This window comes from Colossoma macropomum, unplaced genomic scaffold (genome assembly GCF_904425465.1).
Source record: "Colossoma macropomum unplaced genomic scaffold, Colossoma_macropomum, whole genome shotgun sequence".
NCBI lineage: Eukaryota > Metazoa > Chordata > Actinopteri > Characiformes > Serrasalmidae > Colossoma > Colossoma macropomum.
This window is the reverse complement of record NW_023494789.1, coordinates 52,715,683-52,738,543: the sequence shown is the minus strand read 5'-3', so window position 1 is coordinate 52,738,543 and position 22,861 is coordinate 52,715,683. Positions and strand designations below refer to the sequence as shown.

The following is a 22,861-nucleotide window of genomic DNA, read 5'->3' as shown; positions in this document are numbered from 1 at the left end:
CTTTGATGCTTCCAGGGTTCTTCAAGGGTCCTTTAGTAAAGACAGTGGTTCTATACAGAACCAGAAACATTCAAGTAACCATATGCCTGATTAAATGGTTCTCTGCAGGGTGAAATGGTTCTTCAGATTAATAGAGAATGTGTTGTGTATGGTTCTGTATAGCACCAAAAAGGATACAAGCTTGACATCATAACAATAGCAGAACCCTTTTCAGTGCTGTACAGAACCAGTTTCAAAAAAGTTCTACACAGAACTATATACAACATCCTCCATCAATCTGAAGAACCATTTCACCATGCAAAGAACCCTTTAAGCATGTACATGTTTTTTTGAGCGTTCATGGTTCTATATAGAACCACTGTCTACCAATTTTCTTTTTTAAGTTTGGTTCTATCTTATTAAAATGGTTCTATGTAGCACTAAAAAGGGTTCTGCTATTGCTACAAGCTTGACATTATTCCAATAGAAGAACCATATACAGCACATTCTCCATCAATCTGAAGAACCATTTCACCCTGCAGAGAACTGTTTAAGCATGCAAACGGTTCTTTAGAAGTTGGTAGTTCTACATAGAACTATTGTGTTTACTAAAGACCCCCTGAACCATCTCGCTTTAGTGTGTACTATATAGCACCAAAAAGCTTGACATCAAACAACAGCAGAACCCTTATAGAACTCATGGATCTAAATAGAATGCTTGCCTTTACTAAAGAACTCTGGTACATACACACACATTATTGTTATTGTTATTATTATTATTGTTATTGTTGTTGAAGGGGAATTCCTCTAATTTAAGTCTAAGTCATTCAGAGTAGTTTGGTGTGAAACGCTCTGTTCTAGAGCCAGAACTGTTAACGGTGGTGGTGACAGGAACCAGACGTCCACCTCTAAAAGCTCGATCACAGACATGAAATGGTTCGGGTTCGGGTTGAATTCACTGCCTGATGTCTAAGACGATATTTAACAAACAAAACTTTTCAGAGCACTGCACATAAAGAACTGAATTTTGTAAAATCGGTGGAGTGGTCCTTCGAGGCCTGTTCGGTTTGGTAAGATTCTGACGGAGTTCGAGTTTCTGCTGAAATCAGTTTCTTATAAAACGCTATGATACTCGTGACGCGCCCAACACCTTCCCTGCCTGCGATTGACGCTCATTGGCTCCCGCGCACCAATGAGCAGCGAGGGGCGGGGCATCAGGAGCAGGATCTCATGAATATTAAATCCAGGCGGTTGTACCTTCTTATATTGAAGTTCCCGGCTTGCTTGTTTCCCTCTCTGCTGAAGTCCGTAACCGGGCCGGGATCCAGTCCGTTTCGAACCGAACCAGCGACACGAACAAGAACCGGAAATGTCCGAGAAGCTGCCCTTCAAAGTCGGTCAGTAGTGATTAAGTTCAGTAAACACAGATCATTCATTTTTGCGAAGCTGAACTTGGCTTCCTATTCGAATCCGCCGTTCCACCTTAAATGGTGCTGCAGTTACATTGTGGCGCCTCGGGCGTTATAATAACTGTACCATTTAAGGTGGAACGGCGAATTGGAATAGGAAGCGAACTTAAGCGCCTTCTGAGCTAATTTGAACAGCACAGACGCACTTAAATCAAGGCTTGAGGCCGCTAATGTGCACAAATGTTCAAGTCGCTGGTTGTGGAGTTTTTCTGCGCTAAATTGGGAATTATTAAATTTAGCTCGCGGTATCGAGCAGCTCCTCGGACTGAATCTCGGCCCGCTGTTTTAAAGCGCGTACAAAACATGCAAACACACAAGATTATTCGTGCTGAAGACTCGGCCGCTTCTCAGACAGCATGGTTTCATTCAGACAGCCATGGTGGAGAGTTGTAGTCTTTTTGCGCCTCTTGCGCATTCGGCGTAAGGCATCGGCGAACTACATTTCCCATAATGCAGCGTACCAGTTCGCTGTCAGGTTCAAACGCATTATTAAGCACGTGGCTCAACAGAATGACTTTTCTAATCTGTTGTTTGTTCAGCACAGTTCTCTGTTTCTCTCTGTTTATTTTTTGTTCTTCAGAGGTTCTTTAGTAAAGACAGAGGTTCTGTATAGAACCAGGAACACTCAAATAACCATATGCATGATTAAGTGGTTCTCTGCATGATGACATGGTTCTTCAGATTCTTTTAGAATGTGTTGTGTATGGTTCTGTATAGCACCAAAAATGGTACAAGCTTGACATCATAACAATAGCAGAACCCTTTTTTGGGCTGTATAGAACCAGTTTAAAAAAAATTCTATTCAGAACTATGTACAGCACTTTCCATTAATCTGAAGGACCATTTCACCATGCAAAGAACACTTTAAGCACGCACATGGTTATTTGAGTATTCGTGGTTCTATGTCGAACCATTGTCTTTACTAATGATCTTAAATATGTACGGTTCTATCATATTAGAATGGTTCTGTGTACCACCAAAAAAGCGTTCTGCTATTGCTACAGGCTTGACATCTTAACAGTACACTCTTAAAACAGATGTTTCGTCGGGGGTTCTTTACTTAAGAAAATAGTTCTGTATAGTACTATAGAACCAGGAACACTCAAAGAACGCTTTGCATGATTAAACGGTTCTTTGCATCGTAAAAGGTTTTTCAGATTGATGGAGAATGTGCTGTAGATGGTTCTGTAAAGAATATATATTTGAGAAGTTCTACGTAGCATCCTAAAGGGTTCTGCTATAGTTACAATGTCAAGCTTGTAACAGTAGAAGAACCCTTTTTGGTGCTATATAGAATTATATACAGCACATTCTCCATCAATTTAAGGAACCATTTTACCATGCAGAGAACCATGTAAGTATGCAAATGGTTCTTTGGATGTTGATAGTTCTATGTAGAACTAGTGTCTTTAGTAAAGAACCCTTTAAGAACCATCTTGTGGTATGGTTTTATATAGAGCCTTTTTGGAAATGGTTCAGCACCAAAAAGGTTCTTCGAGTTCTTTAAGAAAAACACTTTTTGGTTCTGTTTTGAACCATATACAACACATTCTCCAATCTGGAGAACCACTTCTCCATGCAGAGAACCATTTAATCCTGCAGATTGTTCATCATTCTATAAAGAACCATAGTCTGTACTAAAGAACCCTTAAAGAACCGTCTTTGTTGAGAGTGAGCAGTTGCGTCACGCAGTAGCTGATATGAAAATGTGTAACTCAGTTAGTTGGACTTTGACCCGTCAGATTGAGAGTCCAGAGTTCAGTTCTTAGCAGAGAGGTGACGAAGCAGAACCTTCAGTGGGCACTAAGGAGCACGGAAGGGGAAGTTCACCTCTTTAGAATTCCTGAGTAGGTCGGTAGTTCAGATGTATTAGCAGCGTAAAGGAGAGGAGCTCGTATCAGACTGAAAATCAGTCACTACAGTGGAGAAACGTGAAACATCACTGCCCCACCGTGACCTGCAGAATACGAGCCAAAATCAGTGTGAAAGACCCCCTGGTGTTCGGGGGTCCCACATTGTCTGACTGCTAACTCACTCACCATATCAGTGCTGATAGAAAAGCTGAACTTTAGCATTTCTCACACGATAAAAAGCTGCTTCAGTGACTGTGATGTAAATCCATGGCGTCTGATCGGCTTGTGATTCAGGATTTTCTTTTGTTGCGTTTCGTCGATGTTTCCTTCGATTCCAGTGTTCCTGTAGTGACGTCATCAGCTGAGCGATCACAGCTGAGCTGATTTCATCGAGTGCGTAAAAGTCGTGCATGTTTTGAGTTTGTGGTGCTCTGATGATTTAAGGTAGGAAATATAAGCGGTCATTACTGTAGAGGTGGGCGATATGGCAAAAATATAATATTGTGATACTTCATGATACACGATATTTATTTGTCAGACATCTGATCAGCTAGAACAGAAAAAAGAACCTACATAAAAATACTATCAAAATATTTGTCACTAAATCTGACAACATATGCAACATGATCAGAAAAGCATACTGTGACATAATTTATCATGACGATATTTATTGTCATGTTGCCCAGCACTACATTAAAGCTATAATTATGCTGACTTAATTATACTGAGTTCTGCTCACTAATCCAGGTTCACAGTGCAGTTCTGTTCACACTGGAGTGCGAGTGTGAACTGGATCAATGTGCCGGTTCTAAAGTTCTGATAATGAAATGAAGATAATCCAGTCAGGTGGTTTTTATTGTGGAGACTCAGATCTCTTTACAGTGGTGGTGATAGGAACCAGGGGTCGCCATGACTACAACACAAATATAGACATTTTATTTACTATCCAGAACCACCAGTGAACCTACACGAGTCTTCTGAGTTTATATGGAATGTTGATGATGGAAAATAGTGGAAAATCTGAAATAATAAGTTTTTCTTTGGGGACTATTTTGCCTCACAGCGCCCTGCATGTATCCCTCCACCATGAATGGAGTTTAAGTTCTCTAAACTATCATAAAACAGTGTCTCAGTCATCAGGCAGTGAATTCATAACCATTTACTGTAGGAACTTTCTGTGAGGGAGCTTTTAGAGGTGGACGTCTGGTTCCTATCACCACCACTGTTAACAGTTCTGACTCGGTACGTTTCTTTAGAAACCAAACCACTCTGAACCTCTCTGTTTGGAAAATTGGTGGAGTTCCCCTTTAGTAATAATGTATGTGGCAGTTGTTGGAGGGGCTGAGATTTGGATAGGAGTCCTTAGACGTGTGGGTTTTAAATTACATCTGGAGAATTCCAGTTGTACATTCTGTAAATGTGATCCAGTGACCTTTAAGAGACAAGACCACCCCCCCCCTCACCCCGGCACAGCTGTCTGCATGTCAAGTGACGTATATTATAATTCATGAGCAGAACATCAGCGTAGAGCAGATGACGGTGTCTCGGATCCGTTACGCTGATGAGCTCCTGCTGCTGTTTATCTGTGATTTTATGAATATTAAACACCGATAAAGACAGAAAACGTGGAGAGACTCTTTCAGTTATTCTGCTTCTAAACTGTGGAGCTCAGTTCAGCTTTTATTAGACAGTCGAGCTCAGAGCTCACTTTTAATAAACATCTGAAAATGCAGCTCTTTAACTCAGAGCTTCAGTAAAACTCTGCGTCTCGTGGTTTTTATCTTCTAATTTGATCTGTTTGATTTTCTTCTGATTCTAAATAAATACTTATAATTTCTTGTAGAAGTGTTTTATCACCTGTCTGTAAAGCACTTTGAGCTGCCACTGGTGTGAAAAGCACTATTTAAATAATAATTATTAGTAGTACGTCAGTACTGCTGAGAATAAAAAGAAACATGTTGTTCAGTAACACATGACTGATTACAATTACAGGTGTAACTTCCTGTCAGGACAAAAACGCTTATCTATATATAGTTGTTTGTTTTTCTCTTTTGCAATCCTGATGATGTCATGGTGATAAATGCTCTAAAATGACTCAAACTTTTACATTCACTTCTATGAAGAGTTATAATTTAAAAACAGGTTAAATGTGATTTATTTTAGAGTAGCAAATGAGTTTTTGAGATGTATTTAAAAGTAAGTCAGAAATCAGAACTGAATAGTTTGAATGCTGAGCAGCTGCTTTGCAGCAGAATCAGACGACTGTAAACATGTTGATGGAGATGCTGATGATACAGGACTTAATCGTTTATTCTCGCTGAATCGCGATACTGAGCGTCTGTTAAAAACATCAGAAACGGCTCGTCAGTCACTCTGAGCGGATCAGACGGAGCTTCACCTACAGCTTCTGTGAACTTGTCCTTCAGGTTGTTGTTCTCAGTTATCCTCGGAATCTTGTTCTCAGTTATCTTCGGAATCCAGAGTCTCAGAGCGGCTCTTCCAGAAGAGTGAAGGTTGTGGAAATCGGGGCTGAACAAACATGACGTTCAGTGAAGTCGTCTGATTTTGTGATGATATAAGCAGCGATAAATAACAGTTAAGGGGACATATTTTGCTCAGTGTTTATTATTTTGTTTTTGGCTTTACTAGAACAGATTTACAGCTTCAGTGTTCCATAAACAAACTATTTCCCTCATACTGTTCACCTCTATTCACTCTCTGTCTGAAATACTCTGTTAGAGCTCCTGTGCCTTTAAGCCCCGCCTCCCAATAAGCCCAGGGTGCTCTGATTGGTCAGCTTGCCCACTCTGTTCTGATCGGTCTCCTCCAGAGCGGTTCCGCTCTCCACGTTCCACCCCCATCCTGCAGTCTGCAGACGGACCCTTCTCGCCTGAGCAGCTGTAACTCCGCTGTGGCTGTTTGAATAAAGCATAAAGATATTAATATCTGCTGAGTTTGAGTTTGTTTGTGGTTTTATGCTGGAATTAATGTTATTTTTCATTTGTGAAGTTCTTAAAAAATGTCTTCAAAAAGCACTGATTTTATAAACTGCTGGTCATCACTAATCTGACCTTTATAATAATATATTGTTGTCTGTCTGCCTGCCCGTCTGTCTGCTTGCCTGTGTGTCTGCCTGCAGCTGATATCAGCCTGGCGGAATGGGGGCGGAAGGCGATCGACATCGCGGAGAACGAGATGCCGGGGCTGATGAAGATGCGCGAGCTGTACGGGCCGACGAAGCCGCTGAAAGGAGCGCGTATCGCAGGCTGTCTGCACATGACACTGCAGACCGCCGTGCTCATCGAGACCCTCACTGCGCTCGGAGCCGAGGTGAGGACAGACCCCGAGAGACGGTTTTAGGGCTGAGCCAGATTTAAACCACACGGAACCCAAATCCCTGACGGCTCTCTGACCAGATTAGTGGCCTCTCAGTAGCTCCGCTCCGTCCACTACATCAGCACACTGTGATACTGCTGATCAGGTTTACTGATAGATTTCAGATTATATTTGATAACGAGTATTATATTGATCATATACTGCAGGGCTCCTGTTTCCAAGCAGTCTGTTTTTAGTTTAACGCTGTTCCGTGTTCTTCCTTGTTAGTATCCAGAACCGGACGGTTAACTGCAGTGAGTGACTACAGAGTGATGTTTACTGACAGATAAAGTTTCTTTCTGTAAATGTTCATGTTCTGATTAATGTTTATAATAATGTATAAGATTCCCTTTGGTGTCATTTTAAGAACAAAACGGTCCAACCAGACTTAACGAACCTATTTAATTTAATTGAAAAGCTTTATTAATGCTACTTAAATATAGTCTGATATTGTATCTCGCAGCCCTGTGTGTGTCTAAAGTGTAAAACAGTATCGAAAAATGTAAAAAAGAAATGACGTTGGAATCAGTATATCTGGGGATTATCCATATAAGAGCATCCTATTATAGTAAAGTGGGCGTGGCTTATGCATGAGTGCATCTCCTTAGAGTAGAGGGGGTGGGGATTTCGCCTATGAGCCCATCCTATCAGAATAGAGTGGGTGCGGATTATGCATGTGAGCGCATCCTATCAGAGTACGGTGGACTATTTTGCCATACAGTGCCCTGGATATTATGTATCCCTCCACCATGAATGGATTTTAAGGCCAAAATCTTCTCAAAACTATCATAAAACAGTGTCTCAGTCATCAGGCAGTGAATTCATAACCATTTCATGTAGGAACTTTCTGTGAGGGAGCTTTTAGAGGTGGACGTCTGGTTCCTATCACCACCACTGTGAACAGTTCTGACTCGGTAAGTTTATCTAGAACAGAGCGTTTCACACCAAACCACTCTGAACGACTCTGATTACATCTCAACCACTTAATTATGCAGGAATTTAGAAAAATCGGTGGACTTCCCCTTTCGGCTTTAAGTGGGGAAAGTTAACTTTGTGAGGTAAAACACAGAGTTTGTGAACTGCCTGTAGATGAGTTAGACCAATCAGATCCAACCAAACCTCCATGTGTTGTGACATCACAACCACAACTTGCTGGCAGTTTCGGCTGAAAGATCAATCAGTTAATTATCGAAATCACAGTTTGTAAGAGTGAATTTTTTTAATTGTAAGAGGTGAAAGTTTTGTTAAAGTCAACATGGAAACGTTGCAGGTTTTGAGCTTCTGATCTGCTTTTAGATGAATTTGACTGTCAGAAGCAACTAAACAGTGACATCACAACCAGAGATAGGCTGGTAGACTGTGTTCAGTGTTTGAGCCTCAAACTGGAAAAAGTGTACGCTGGTCTGTTTAGACACAAAAAGAAATCACGGTTCAAATTGAATAGCAGTTTAAATCGAAACACAATACTGGTCAGAAAAATCGGCGTTAGATATTTTGCTATACCGTCAGTCCAGCACAGTGCATTCAGGGGTCGAGCCTCAAGCCAGAAAAGTGGATATTCATGTTTCACTGCTCAAAAAACAGACCTGAACATTAATTTATAGAAAGTAATCACAATTTAAATTGCAGATTCAAAATTAGTCAGAAAAATTGCATTTAGATATTTTCCCCAAACCGCTCAGCCCGGCTGCGGTGCTGATATCAGTGGTTTAGGGTCAGTGTCTCCCAGGAGGCTGTGATAAAGCCTTCATTCCTCTCTCACCCTGTCTGTCCCTGTGTTTCCTCGGTGGAGCCGCGTTCACTCTCAGGGCTGATCAGGTCGATCAGGTCACTCTGGGACAGAGAGTGAGACAAAAACACATTCTGAGAATTTCACTAATTATTGTGAGAACAGTCAGACAGTAACAGGTACAGCTTTACCTGATTAAAGGATTACTGTATAACTGTATGTCTGTCTGTCTGTCTCTCTCTCTCTCTCTCTCTCTCTCTCTCTCTCTCTCTCTCTCTTTCTTTCTTTCTTTCTTTCTTTCTTTCTTTCTTTCTCTCTCTCTCTCTCTCTCTCTCTCTCTCTCTCTCTCTCTCTTCTCTCTCTCTCTCTGTCTCTCTCTCTCTGTAGGTCCAGTGGTCGAGCTGTAATATCTTCTCTACGCAGGATCACGCTGCAGCTGCCATCGCCAAGACCGGCGTTCCAGGTACCGTCTCAGTATCTGCTGAGCTCTGTGTCTGATACAGATAAAGACAGGACACTATCAGTGGTCAGAATAGTTTATTGAGGCCATTCTGATCACAGTTCCCATCCAACTGATCGAGGTGGGTAATCCTGTAAATAATCCGTTAAATAGAAGAATAATATCCGTGTAAACGCCTGTATCTGATTACATTCCCTATCAGAAAGTTTAAGTCCGTTCTGATCATGTTCGTCGCGTCGTTATACCGTTCAACATGGCGGAGCAGAAACTGGTCTGCAGAGGAGACGAAGTTTATGCTCTGATCTTTAAAAGACGGCGGTGGGACGGACGTCCAGCTTATGTGTCTCAGAACACGACGTCTTCCTCTCGGCCTGCTTTAATAAGGACATGTGAAGGACGTTTTCCTGAGTCTGACATCATTTTAAAGCAGTTAAAACACAAGCACTGCTCACTGCTGCTCGTCTCACTGTGACTGGACTCACGTGATGCTGGTTGTCGTGGTAACATCTACACGGAGTGATACTCAACACAAGTGTGAAATTTAGGTTCTGATTAGTTGTAGTGAGTGTAAATAGAGATCAGAGTGTTGAGTAGAGTGAGGTATAAACACCTCAGTCTCAGATTCAGTCAGATTGGAGAAAATCTCTATGTAAACACAGTCAGTGTGACTGAAGGTGCTTTATTATTATTATTATTATTATTATTATTATTATTATTATTATTATGCAAATGTTCTTATCTGCCTCACTTTATTTACCTGCAGCCCAGATCTCACACAGTCACAATAATCAGTTGGCTGGTTGCCAGTGTCATGTTTTTAGCAGAAATCTGCCGGTTCTGATCCCTACAAGTTTAAAAAAACAAACAAACAAAAGATACAAAGATAAAAGACTTTGATCCATATTAATGTTCTTTCTCTTATTATTATTATTATTATTATTATTATTATTATTAGTAGTAGTAGTATTATTATTATTAGTATTATTAGTAGTAGTAGTAGTATTATTATTTCTCAGAACATTGTGTTTCCCACTTTCCCCAAAAACCATCCAAACAGCAGTAACTCCTGCAGTGAAGCACTGAGAGCTGAAACAATCCGGCTGTTCATTATTCAGAGCTCACATAAGGAGCTTAACACCCCCCAAAGTAACACAGACTGTCACTCAGGTAGTTAAAGTTCATGGAGGTCAGTCTCGTGGTCCTCTCCTCTCCCGCCGGACCACCAGGCTGAAGAAACTGGCCTCCCAGATTAAGACACAGTTCAGTAAAATATCTCATTCCTTTTTAGTGCTGTTCTAAACTCGTCCTGATCTGAAGCGTCTCCGAGTGTCAGATCTGGGATCAGATTTGAAGCTGACTGTTGATTATTATATGCAGTATTTAGTCATAAATGTATTCAGGAACGCTGATCAATACAGTATAATATCACAATATTGTGAGGTTCAAATATTTTAAATGTAATACATTTTAAATAACTAATGTTTTTAACGCGTGTGAAGCCTGTTGGACTGCTAGATCACCAAAACGCACTTCTGTCTTGATCCACAAGTTGGCGCCAAATCCACACAGGAGAGTGAGGAACTGCATTAAAACACACCGTCCAGAGACGGTCAGAGTCCAGTAAGGTAAAATGTTAGTCAGCTCACAGAGTAAACACATCTGGATATGAAAGCAGCTGGTAAATGTGAGCTGAACGTACTGAACTTAAAGCTGGGCGATATGGGAGAAATGTAACATCAGGATATCAAGATGCACAAAACATTTGCTTTTGTAGTATAAATCTGTGAATCTCGACCTGTCGAGAGTAAAAGAGAGGACGGTTCTGTAATACGACCCTGGTTCTTATTTACCGTGTTCAGTGTACGCATGGAAAGGCGAGACGGATGAGGAGTACGTGTGGTGCATCGAGCAGACCCTCTACTTCAAGGACGGTCAGCCCCTCAACATGATCCTGGACGATGGAGGAGATCTGACCAACCTGGTGCACCAGAAACACCCCAAACTGCTGGCTGGTGAGGTTTTAATCTGTTATTTAATATTATAGGTTGTAAATACTTTATTTCCTTAAAGCTCAGATTCCGGAGCTGCTGAAGCTTCACACTGATCTGCTCTGCACGCTGTGTGGTTTATGGTTTAAGTTAACTTAATTGCAGAAACTGTTTTGGGGCTGTTCCTTCTTATCACCACTAGGTGGCAGCATTACACCACTTTTTTTTGTCAAACTTTTTCTTCTCCTTTTTTCAGGAATCAAGGGTCTCTCTGAGGAGACCACCACTGGTGTTCACAACCTCTACAAGATGCTGAAGAAGGGTGAACTCAAGATTCCTGCCATCAACGTGAACGACTCTGTTACGAAGGTACCTGCAAATCTTATCAGACTAATCAGATTAGATGTTAATCTACGTCTGGATTTGTCATAATTTAGTTCTCGCTCATCTCAACGGTTCCAAACTCACAATAATCTCTCCTACATGTTTGGAACATGCATGGGTTCTGTGCCAGTTTCAGGGTTCTTCTTAGAACCTTAACATTGTGTGGAGGTTCTTTAAACTCTAAAATGGTTCTTTACACCCAAACGTCTCATTCACAACAGACCTGTCTTATATTAGTGCTGCAGAGATTTGATCGGATGGTGCTCAGACTTTTAGATCTTTAGGTCGGGTCCAGTTTTCATGTCCAGTTCAGTGTAAGACTTCCTCAGTATTGATCTGGAACGTGTTCGTTTAGGAGCCCATATATGTTTTATTTTCTTTTATTTTGAGCTACACACAGTGTTTCAGTTGGTTTATGTGCCAGAAACAGTTCATTTCTACATGATCATTTTCCAACCTCTGCTCTGGGTTATATATGTTAATGAGCTTCAGAGCAGGAAGTGAGGCTGCATCCCTGTCCCTCATGGCCACATGGTGAGCAGTTAGATCCCATTGTTTTGAAGTAAATGAGTCCCAAAGTCTGAAAATCAGTGTGGAACATTAAGAACCGTCATATTTTCTGCAGTTCAGCACTTTTTAGTGTTTTAATGTAAAATATGATGATTTTCTATGTGAACAGCTGTTCAGAGTTGTGTTTGCTGGTCTGTACTGGCTGAGTTTCTGAGCTCAGAATGAGCTGAAACAGACGCTACTGAAACAGACGCTACTGAAACATTTGGTAAGATTGGGTAGTTATGGTTGTTTTTAGAATGTTCAATCATCAGTTTTAATAAATAACCATAATTAAGGTACAGGTTCATATAAATTTCCTAAACGTGTTCAGCTCATGCAGAATGATCCGTGTACGGTCAGTGAGGTGGATCTACTGTAGAACGAGCTCCTGGATCGATGCTGACCGACAGAGTCAGAAGCAGTGATGAGTTTGAGAATAAATCATTAAAACGTCCTGTTTGGGATGTTAAACCTGATCTAACCAGGAAACAGAAGCAGTGCAGAGGTGTCGATCTCTGTGCTCTGAATGCAGAAACGCTCCGTATCAGCCGGACAGTTTAAACTGATGGTGTTTGTTTCCTCTTTTTCTCTCTGCAGAGTAAGTTTGATAACCTGTACGGCTGCCGCGAGTCTCTGATCGACGGCATTAAGAGGGCGACGGACGTGATGATTGCCGGGAAGGTGGCCGTGGTGGCCGGATACGGTGACGTCGGGAAGGGCTGCGTTCAGGCTCTCAGAGGGTTCGGTGCCAGAGTCATCGTCACGGAGATCGACCCCATCAATGCCCTGCAGGCGGCGATGGAAGGTGAGCGCTGTCCTCGCTTTGTTGTTTACTGTGTGTGTTTGTTTACTGCTGTCCTGTACGCTGTTAAACCTCCTGCCACCCCCAAATATAAAACACATACTGAATAATATAATACTGAGTAACCAGCGTCTTTCAGATCTGCTTCACCCGTCATTATAATAAATGTTACTGTAAACACCTGCGTTCTTGAGCTGCTTTCTTTTGCGGGCTAACGGCGCTCCCTGCTGGAGAAACATCACACTGCAAGTGATTTCCAAAGCTGTGCCTGCACACTTTTCATATTAAAAACAGTTTTGTCAAAGTGGCGTTTTCATAATTCACCACCAGGGCACTGAATCTGTATCTCACACAGGTTATATTTCTCTGTAACGATATTCCAGGCTTTACTCCCAGTTTCTACATTTTATAAGTGTTTATGTAGAAGACATCAGCATTGGAGCACTGCTAGTTTCTTTACTCTGCGCAGGCTGATATCGAGTGGTGGTGAATTTTAATTCAACTTTTCCCCTCTCTCTGCTAATTAACTGTACAGGCTATGAGGTGACCACAATGGATGAGGCCTGCAAGGAGGGAAACATCTTTGTGACGACCACCGGCTGTGAGGACATCATTCTGGGCAGGTGTGTTTCTCTGTTCCGAGTCAGCAGCACAAACACACAGACAAACTCATGAACCTAAGAGCTCAATGCAAAATGAATGTCAAGTTTCTAAAGCTAACACACACAGCAGTGAGGAGCTGAACTTTACCCTCCTCTGCTGTCACTGCAGACTGGCAGGGTCACCTACAGAGCAGCGCTGGTAGCTGTTAATGAAGTGATGCTCTTTTTATTTGAGGGTCCCATTTCAGAGGAAGATTTAACCACTACCCTGTAACTCAGTTCCAAGGGGCAACACTCGAAAACAAGGGGTAAAAATAAGAAATGGGGCCTAAATACTGTTTTTCTGTAAATGATGATATTAAACACTGTTAAAGCTCCGCGACTCATTGATCAGAAAGAGAAGAGACTCAAAGGGCTTCTTGTAGTTCATTTACTCCTTTTTAATGAGAGGAGCAGCAAGCAGAGCCTCAAATTCCTCCACCGACACACAAACACCTGCAGAACCGCTTGTTATGCAGCTTCCGCTCCTGCGTGAGGTGGTGGAGCTCCCTGTGTTCTGCTGTAGAACGCTGTGTACTCGCTGTGTGTCGCTTAGTTGCAGAGCTGAAAGGAAAAACCATGAGTTAATCATCGCTGCTACTCATGGAATCATTTCTTCCTCCTGCGTTTTCACAAACGTGAAAAAAAGTGTTTAGATAAAAATAGTGTGAGACTTGGTGTGACGTAAAAATAGGATTTGTTTTGGGGTGAAAAGGCCTTTAGACCGATGGAACATACATAGACTTAATACTGAGAGATTCTGGGTTCTTCCTCAGCTGTGAGTACCGTTACACTGTTCTGCCACAAATAAGCACAGATAACATCAACTCAACAGACAGGTCAGAACACTCTGACTCCCTCTCCTGTGCAGTGACCTGTGGGCCAGTTAGTCCAGTTTGTTGCAGAAGGAGCGACTTTAGCCTGTAATGAGTTAAAGAGGAAAAGAGAGGAACAGAAAGCTTCTCTCCTGGAGTTAGCGTTGGCTATTAGCCTAGCATAGAGACTTAAGGTGGCGCCGCAGTGCGACCCATTCTACGGTCAGTGTTTGTCTGTGAGACTCTACACAGCTGTGTGTTTAATTTTACACACCTGTTAGTAATGAGTGTGGCTGAAACTCCTGAGCGTCCACTTACAGACGGTCCTCATAAGGTTTTAGTTAAACCTGGAAATAAACAACAGAAAGTGGGAGTCAAGTTTATTTCTAGAGCACGTTTAAAAACAGTCAAAGCTGAACACAGCTCTGTACAAATCAAAGCATTAATAAACAGACAGGAGCAAATGTGATGGTAGAAACACAAACAGTGCAAATCAAATGCAAAAACAATAAAATATAAAAAGAAAATATGAAGTAATACAAATTTAGATGAATAGCTGGGCACTTGGAAAAAAAAACGTTTATGACTAAAACACAGAGCTTATATTCACGGTTCTGCAGTGTTTCTAGGTTTGTGTGAAAAGTAGCCTAAAAACACACTCAAAAGTATTAATACTTGGGTAAAATAATAACTGAAGTAAAAGTAAACAAACTGTCCCAAAACACAACTTTAGTAAACAGTGAAAAAGTATCAAGTCAAAAAACTGCTGAGTAACTAATAGAACTGCAGGGGAACTTCAGCATCTATCAGTACAGAAAATGAAGACTGTCAGACTTTATTCTTCTTTTTTTTATTCTTCTGGTCTAAAATAAAACGCTGAAGCTCTAAAGTCAGAGATGTGACCAATCACAGAGCAGAACAGACGTCAACAACAAAACAGAAATTAGACACAAAAAGTTGTCACAAACATGAGCAGCTACACACAGTCATTAAAGCAGGGCGACACACCACACAACTGCCATAAAAACCATTAAAAGAAATTGGGCTTAATGATTAAATGAGATGTTTCACACTCTGCACTACATCCAGTGAAACAGGGCTAATTGTGTTCTTTCATTAACAAAACAGGCAGCTGGTAAATTCTGTCAGTACCAACAATAATACAGACGCATGTTGTTAATCACTGTAAAGTGTATCACGATAAAGATGAATCACATATTGTCCAGTTCTAATTTGTGTTAGAAAAAAATGGAGAAAAGAACCCTTTTCAGTGGTGGTGAGTTTTGGACCCCGCTGAGCTGCGGGCTGTGTGGTGTCGGTGGGCCTGATAAGTGAAGGTGCACGTGTGCAGATGCCCGTCCTGCTGTGTGAATTACTGACGGAGCTCCAGCTTCTGTTCGAACGTCCTGCTCAAATGAGACTATAGCCTGAACTTCCCTCTTACTGCCGCGTCCGAGTTTCTGTGACAGACGGAAATATAAATAACGGGTCAGATGAAGAGAGGACGTTACGCTGGACTCGTAATGTGACCTGAACGTGTTACTGGATTCAGAAAAAGCCATTAAACTGAATTCATGGCCAGCGAATCAGAGACGCCGATCACATTCATCAGGGTGTGAAGAGTTATGAGCAGCGGCGGGGGGGGGTCTGGAGTTTCAGGTTAGAGCGCAAGATCCAGTTGTGTGTGTGTGTGTGTGTGTGTGTGTGTGTGTGTGTGTGTGTGTTTGTCTTTAGCACTTTGTGAGGACCCAGTGTCCCCATGATGCACATGTCAGTTTATCAGGTTCTCAGAAGGAAACACTGTTTTCACTACAAAAGCAACATTTATTGGATTAACTAAAGAGTAGAAAGATTAGCTCTTGTTTCCTGAGGTTAATTGTTGGGCTGGTGTTCAGACACTGTTTAGGTATAAATGGCAAATAAACAGACAGCCCTCCTGAGAAAAATGAGCCTAAACAGAGCTAACCCCACCCCCAAAAAAGAGAACGTTTACAGGGCGTTTATTAAACTCAGGAATAGAAGCAGAGGCCCTTTTTTGGCGCCCGCCTTCCTCAGTGAGTAAATACTCCGTAAGTTATGCAGGTGCTGTCCAGCGCTCCTCTGTGTGGTGTAGGTGTCGTATTACTGCACTAATACAGAGTCAATGAAGGTCCTCACTAGTATAACACCACCAGCGTGTGTGTGTGCGTGTGAGCGTGTGTGCGTGTGAGCGTGTGAGCGTGTGTGCGTGTGAGCGTGTGTGCGTGTGAGCGTGTGTGTGTGTGAGCGTGAGCGTGTGTGAGCGTGAGCGTGTGTGTGTGTGAGCGTGTGAGCGTGTGTGTGTGTGTGAGCGTGTGTGTGTGTGTGAGCGTGTGTGTGTGTGTGAGCGTGTATGTGTGAGCGTGTGTGTGTGTGTGAGCGTGAGCGTGTGTGTGAGCGTGTGTGAGCGTGAGCGTGTGTGTGTGTGAGCGTGTGAGCGTGTGTGAGCGTGTGTGTGTGAGCGTGTGTGTGTGTGTGAGCGTGTGTGTGTGTGAGCGTGTGTGCGTGTGAGCGTGTGTGCGTGTGTGTGTGTGAGCGTGTGTGCGTGTGAGCGTGTGTGTGTGTGTGAGCGTGTGTGTGTGTGAGCGTGTGTGTGCGTGTGAGCGTGCGTGTGTGTGTGTGTGCGTGTGTGTGTGTGAGCGTGTGTGTGTGTGTGAGCGTGTGTGTGCGTGTGTGTGTGTGAGCGTGTGTGAGCGTGTGTGTGTGTGAGCGTGTGTGCGTGTGTGTGTGTGCGTGTGTGTGTGTGAGCGTGTGTGTGCGTGTGTGTGTGAGCGTGTGTGTGTGTGTGTGTGTGTGTGTGCGTGTGTGTGTGAGCGTGTGTGTGTGTGTGAGCGTGAGCGTGTGTGCGTGTGTGTGTGTGTGAGCGTGTGAGCGTGTGTGTGTGTGTGAGCGTGTGTGTGTGTGAGCGTGTGTGTGTGAGCGTGTGTGAGCGTTCAGTGATGAATGGTGGAGATGAGCAGCTGGTGGAACAGAACTGCTGGTTGATATTATCTACAGATGGCAGAACTGTAGACTCGAGCCTTTTTTGGAAGCTCTCTGAACTGAAGGGGCTCATTTTAAGGAGGTCAGTCAGAAATTACAGCCTGGAACCATTAAAAAAAAAACTGGTAATAGTTACTCGGATGGTCCGCTGTAGATGTTTAGCTCGTAGATTCAGTGGTAAATCTATAAAATGTATTTTCTCTGATGTAAACCTAAACCTGAAACCTCACCCTGATCCTAAACCCAGCCCTGATTCTGATCCTCTACTCCGAACTCTAAAATTGTTGATCAGCTGAGTTTCTCTGGTTTATTAACATGTGCCGCTGTTATAGATGATCTACAGTTAAGCCTGTTACGATCATGACATTTGAGCTGATGATTAATTGCTGTGTAAATAATTTAATTGCCTTTTTTTTGTTCACCTGTTAATCCCTTAAAATCCTGTCTTATTACACACTGAGGCTGATTATTCAGTAACTACAGGGACTTCAGTGCAAACTGACTGAGCTGTGTTTAGATTATAGAAGTGTGTAATAAAACTCTGGGGTGGCCGGTTTTTCCTGGACATTTAAGGGGTTAAAGGTCGAGCCTAAAGTGTCCAGGTTGCTCTTTTGCTATCTCGCTTCATAGTTGTCGATACTTGGCAGCTCCCAGTTGAAAAACCGCTGAAGCTCAAATAAACAAACGTTGCTCAGCCCTGATTTTTAAAGGTATTATAGCACATTTTTGTTGTTTTTGCAAGACCCATAATGTGATATGCTTTCTTTTCCTTACATTCACCTGAACCCAGTGGAGAATACTAAAACAGTATATCTGTGGAAGATTATTGTGATTAGCTCACATAATAACTGTGTAATAACTGAACTGTTGGCTGTTCTATTACAGAATATCAAAATAAATTGGGGCTACAAAATGTTCTGAAACTGCTCACAGTTGAGAATGTTCCAGTTTTTTGAGATCCGGTTTGATGCCCTTTATAATGATGAGTGTGATCTTTCTCTGACCTTTCTCTCTATAACCCCACAGTCACTTTGAGCAGATGAAGGACGACTCCATCGTTTGCAACATCGGCCATTTCGACTGTGAGATTGACATGAAGTGGTTGAATGAAAACGCTGCTGAGAGGATCAACGTTAAACCTCAGGTACCCAACAAACATCAGCGTCCGAAGAGTAGCTGTGATCTTTATTCGTCACTTGCACGTATGCGGTTTGTTGCTCGTGTTCACGACTGTACGTGAACTTTTTGAGCAGGTAGAAAGGAGCAAGTTATAGCAATAAAATAAGAACATAATTTAGCATTTAGGTTTATTTTTTCAGTTATACAAAATTCATATATTCCCCATAAGGGGCCGGAATTAGCAGTCAAGTAGTTTTGTTGTGCGTCATTAAAAGAGATGAAACCCACACTCGCGGGGTTTTGCGTGTGGGTGCTGCTGGAGATTTTAAAACAGGACATTTATGACCTAAAGATAAAGCTCAGTGTTGTTTAATGTGTGAGTTTGTCTGTAATCAGGTCATTCTAAAAAGGGATGCAGGCTAAAGACAGTAGGTTCAGCAGAACAGTAGGGGGCGCCTTGGCCTCTGTATTAGAGCTGGCATTTTTCCAGCAGGCAAACTGTAAAACCCCAGATCATTGTTGGCTTTATATCTGGTAACATTTATTCATGTAGTATTTTAAGGCCTATCGTTTACAGTGGAGGTCTGCAGGGGACGGTTTTCAGTCCTGCTTTCGCTAGATTTCATCCCATTCCTGCAGAAAATCGGAATCATATGTCCTGCTTAGCTCCGTCAATGTGAACTGACTCCAGTATCTGGCACTGTCTGTTCACAAACACATGATTTTCTGCTGAAATAACAGGTCAGTCATGGTCATCAGGCTCACAGTGAATAACTTCACCAAACGCTGTTTATTCACCATTTAAACACAGAGCAGGAATTAAACCACAGAGCAGTTATTTTGGTGTTTTGCTGGGCAGCTGTGGCCGTCAGACTGAGGGCTCCGTCTCTGTGATCTCAGAGAATCTGCGTGTTGTTGATCGGCTGCTTTACAGCTCTTTAGAGACTTCATTCATTTTAACTGTTTTACTGTTATCATTTTATATTGTTTATATATGATTTACTGATCGTTCTACTTTATTTAGGCTGTTCATTAATTTGTGGGATTTCTCTTCATATGTGTTTTGTCCCTCTCCCGCCTGCAGGGGGCTGGTCACCCGCCCGCTCAGCACACAGCACTGAAAATTAGTCCACACTGTGAGATATTGTGGAGGGTCCCGTGAGTCCTGCATGAGCGCAGACCTCTATTTTACAGACGTGTTGATCCGTTCTAAAGTGTTTGTGCTACGTTATGGACTCAATCAGGACATGACGGCAGTGAGAATAGTTAAGGCGTTACGTAATTGACTTACCATGAACACTAGGAGGTGACAGAATAACTGAGTGGATTTATGAAAGCTACAGAGTTCCATCTGGGTTTTATATATTTGTACAGGATTAATATCTCCCAGCATGTATGACAGCACTGTCACACTGTACAGTCATGCTGAAACAGCTGGAGAGCTTTTAAAGTTATTAGGCAACACTATGGATAAAACCAACAACATGAGCAAAACCTTTTACAGTTTATCCAGAAACAGGTTTAAAATCACAGGCACACTGTGTACTGGACAACTAAAAAGAGTTAACTGTTGCACAAACCTTTAAGTTAGAGGTTAAATCATCAGTCATGCAAAAACCTCGTATCTCTACAGTTACTTGGAAAAATGTAGTTCCATTAAATTCTGTTACTTGCAAAAATTTGAACAGCTGTGAATTCTGACTTGGAACGAAGCATTTCACACCAAAGCGCTCTCAGTGATGTTCTTAACCTTGTAGTTATGCAGACAATTTTGAAAACTTGGTGGAATTCCCCTTCAAATGTGAAAGCTTCTAGCAATCAGATTATTTGGCACTGAATGAGATCATCTTCTCTGTTTGTGGTCTTTTGCCCAGCTACCGCCACCTGCCTTGGACTAGCTGCCCACCCTACACTGAAGTGGACTCCTAACTATTACTACTACTACTACTATTAATATTAGTAGTATAATAATTTTGTAGGTAGTTTGACCAGAGGAGGATGGGTCCCCCCATGTGAGCCTTGGTTCCTCCCAAGGTTTCTTCCTCAGCTCTGAGGGAGTTTTTCCTGGCTTGCCCACTTGGAGGATTTACAGTTCATGTTAAAACTTTGTCCTTAATGGATTTCTGTGAAGCTGCTTTGTGACATCAGTTGTAAAAAGTGCTATACAAATAAATTTGACTTGACTTGACTCTTTTCAGAACTTTGTTCTTCTCCCCACCAGGTTGACCGTTACCGTATGAAGAACGGACGTCATGTGATCGTTCTGGCCGAGGGGCGTCTTGTGAACCTGGGTTGTGCCATGGGTCACCCCAGCTTCGTCATGAGCAACTCCTTCACCAATCAGGTCCTCGCTCAGATCGAGCTCTGGACCAACACTAGCAAATACCCAGTGGGCGTGTACTTCCTGCCAAAGAAGGTAATTTTCACACCGAGTTGGTTCTGCAGTGTGTCGACTGTGTTGTGTAGGAATATTGTGCTGTATGAAAATCACTGTGCAGTTGCTGAACATCTGCATCCCGAACGTCCTCAGTAGTGTTGAGACCAGGCAGCGTTCAGTAATGCAAACTGAATCCATTCAGTGAAGATATAACATCATACAGCAGCATCCTGGCTGTGTTCATCTGAGTGTGTATAGACAGCAGCCGTGAAGGGAGATGTGTGGTCAGGTACACTGTGAGGTTTGGAGGTTCTTCAGGCTCTAATATGCCAGCAGAACCTTCACTTCACCATCACACGGCACCACCAGCCTGCACTGTTCAGACAGGCTCCACTGAGTCATTACTGCCCAAGTCTGATTCCTCCATCTGTCCAGACTGAGTGGACAGTGGACACTAACGCTGCTCCTGGAGATCTGCCTTCCTGCTTCAGCTCCAACCCTGTAGACCCACCTGATCCATCTACTCAGACGTACTTCAGACATCTTTGATCAGCTGAAGGAGGAATGTTAAATTTGTGTTGGAGGTGAAACTGCAGGAAGGTCTGTCTCAAGGAGCAGAGTTGGAGATCACTGGTCTAGAGCACAGGTTCCCAGCCCTAGTCCTGGAGAACCCCCTGCCCTACACACGTCAGATTATCATTAAAAAAACATCTGGAATCGCAGAGACAATCAAACAAAAACCTCATAAACAGTTTATAGCGTTTTGCTCAGTAACTCACAAAAGACATGACTTTTCTGTTTGTTTTGGCTGCTGCGTTTGTGCAGATCCTCACAATGAGTTGGGCTTTCCCTGCTCGCCGCGTAACCAGCGAGCTGATTGGCTCGTTTTACTGAAGAGCGGGACTTTCTCCACAAACAGACGCCATGTTGAGCGTTAAGAGCCCCACTCATATTTCAGCCAGTGACCGTCTCCTCCTCCTTTATAATGTCTCTGGCTGTGCTATGCTATACTACACTGTGCTGTGCTGTGCTATGCTATGCTATGCTATGCTATGCTATACACTGATAATGGACTCGTATTTTCTGCAGTCATTTTCTTGGTTTGGTCCAGTTTCTTACACGAAATAAGGACTTTTGTGTGCCTGTAAATGAAGTTATTACCCAACATGGTTCTTGGCTGTTGTAGTTCAAGACAAACTTAAAGTTCAAGTTTAGCTGCAGCCCCTCAGCCCCCCCACTTCCTGTGTTCCGGTGTGTGACTGTGCATAAATATGTGACAGTAAATGTTGGTGTATGAGTATTACTGAACCTGACTGGATGTGTGTGCAGTTTTAACCCCCCCTCTCTTTTGATGTTCTGATAACTGTAGCTGGATGAAGAAGTAGCTGCTGCCCACCTGGACAAACTGGGTGTCAAACTGACGAAGCTAACAGACAGTCAAGCCAAATACCTGGGCCTGCCCCGCGACGGACCCTTCAAACCCGACCACTATCGCTACTGAGGAGCTCCTGCCAGCGGTCAGCTTCTGCGGTCAGCCAAAGTATGTGGACAGGTAGTGACTGCTCAGGTGTGAGACGCCCCTCTGCCTGCGTTCAGATCTAATGGTTAGACTTCTGTAAACATGCTCCCTCATCTTCACCGTAGAAACTAAACTCCACTGAACTCTGGTCAGTCTATCACTAGCATTTCCTGCTTCAGCTCATAGTTTTGTTGAATCTACATCAAGGTTCTGCCTTTATTAGTGTTATTTGAGCCCATTGGGGTGGGGGGGTCTTTGCTCCCCACTACAGTGGATTCAGTATTGAGTCTTAATGCCTTATTCAGGAAGTAATTTCACTGTTTTGTGTGGAACAGAAACCTTTCTGTAAACACTGTAAAAGAATTCTTCTGAAAACGAGTTACTGGTGACTCCAGGTTTTTGATTGCCAGCCATAATTTTGTGATTCTGAAGGGGGGGAGGGGCTCAGAAAGTTTCAGTATGAAATACTGTATGATGTGTTTCAGTAAAACCTTTTTACAGCAAAATAAAGAACACACTGTACTTCAACTGTGTTTTGTTGTATTTCTCTTTATTTTTAATAGTGAGATTTGTGACTTTAATACCCAATTTTAATATTTGAATTATCTAGAAGGGTCCTTTATTGGATTAACGCAGAAGAAATAATCAAACTATCAAAATTCTGCATAATTAAGTGGTTAAGATGTGATCAGACTGGTTCAGAGTGGTTTGGTGGTGATAGGAACCAGACGTCCACCTCTAAAAGCTCCCTCACAGAAAGTTCCTACATGAAATGGTTATGAATTCACTGCCTGATGAC

General features: G+C 42.5%; 1 protein-coding gene across 1 annotated transcript; it reads left to right on the top strand.

Annotated features, from left to right (window-relative positions):
• Positions 1–1,225: 1,225 nt before the first annotated feature.
• ahcy (adenosylhomocysteinase) lies at positions 1,226–22,595 on the top strand. The gene is made up of 10 exons (XM_036571624.1): positions 1,226–1,376; positions 6,441–6,631; positions 8,793–8,868; positions 10,725–10,877; positions 11,110–11,222; positions 12,387–12,594; positions 13,127–13,214; positions 18,074–18,191; positions 20,388–20,582; positions 21,913–22,595. Exons 1-10 carry the CDS (start codon positions 1,349–1,351, stop codon positions 22,042–22,044), a joined length of 1,302 nt encoding a protein of 433 aa, XP_036427517.1. The 5' UTR covers positions 1,226–1,348; the 3' UTR covers positions 22,045–22,595.
• The last annotated feature ends 266 nt before the right edge of the window (positions 22,596–22,861 follow it).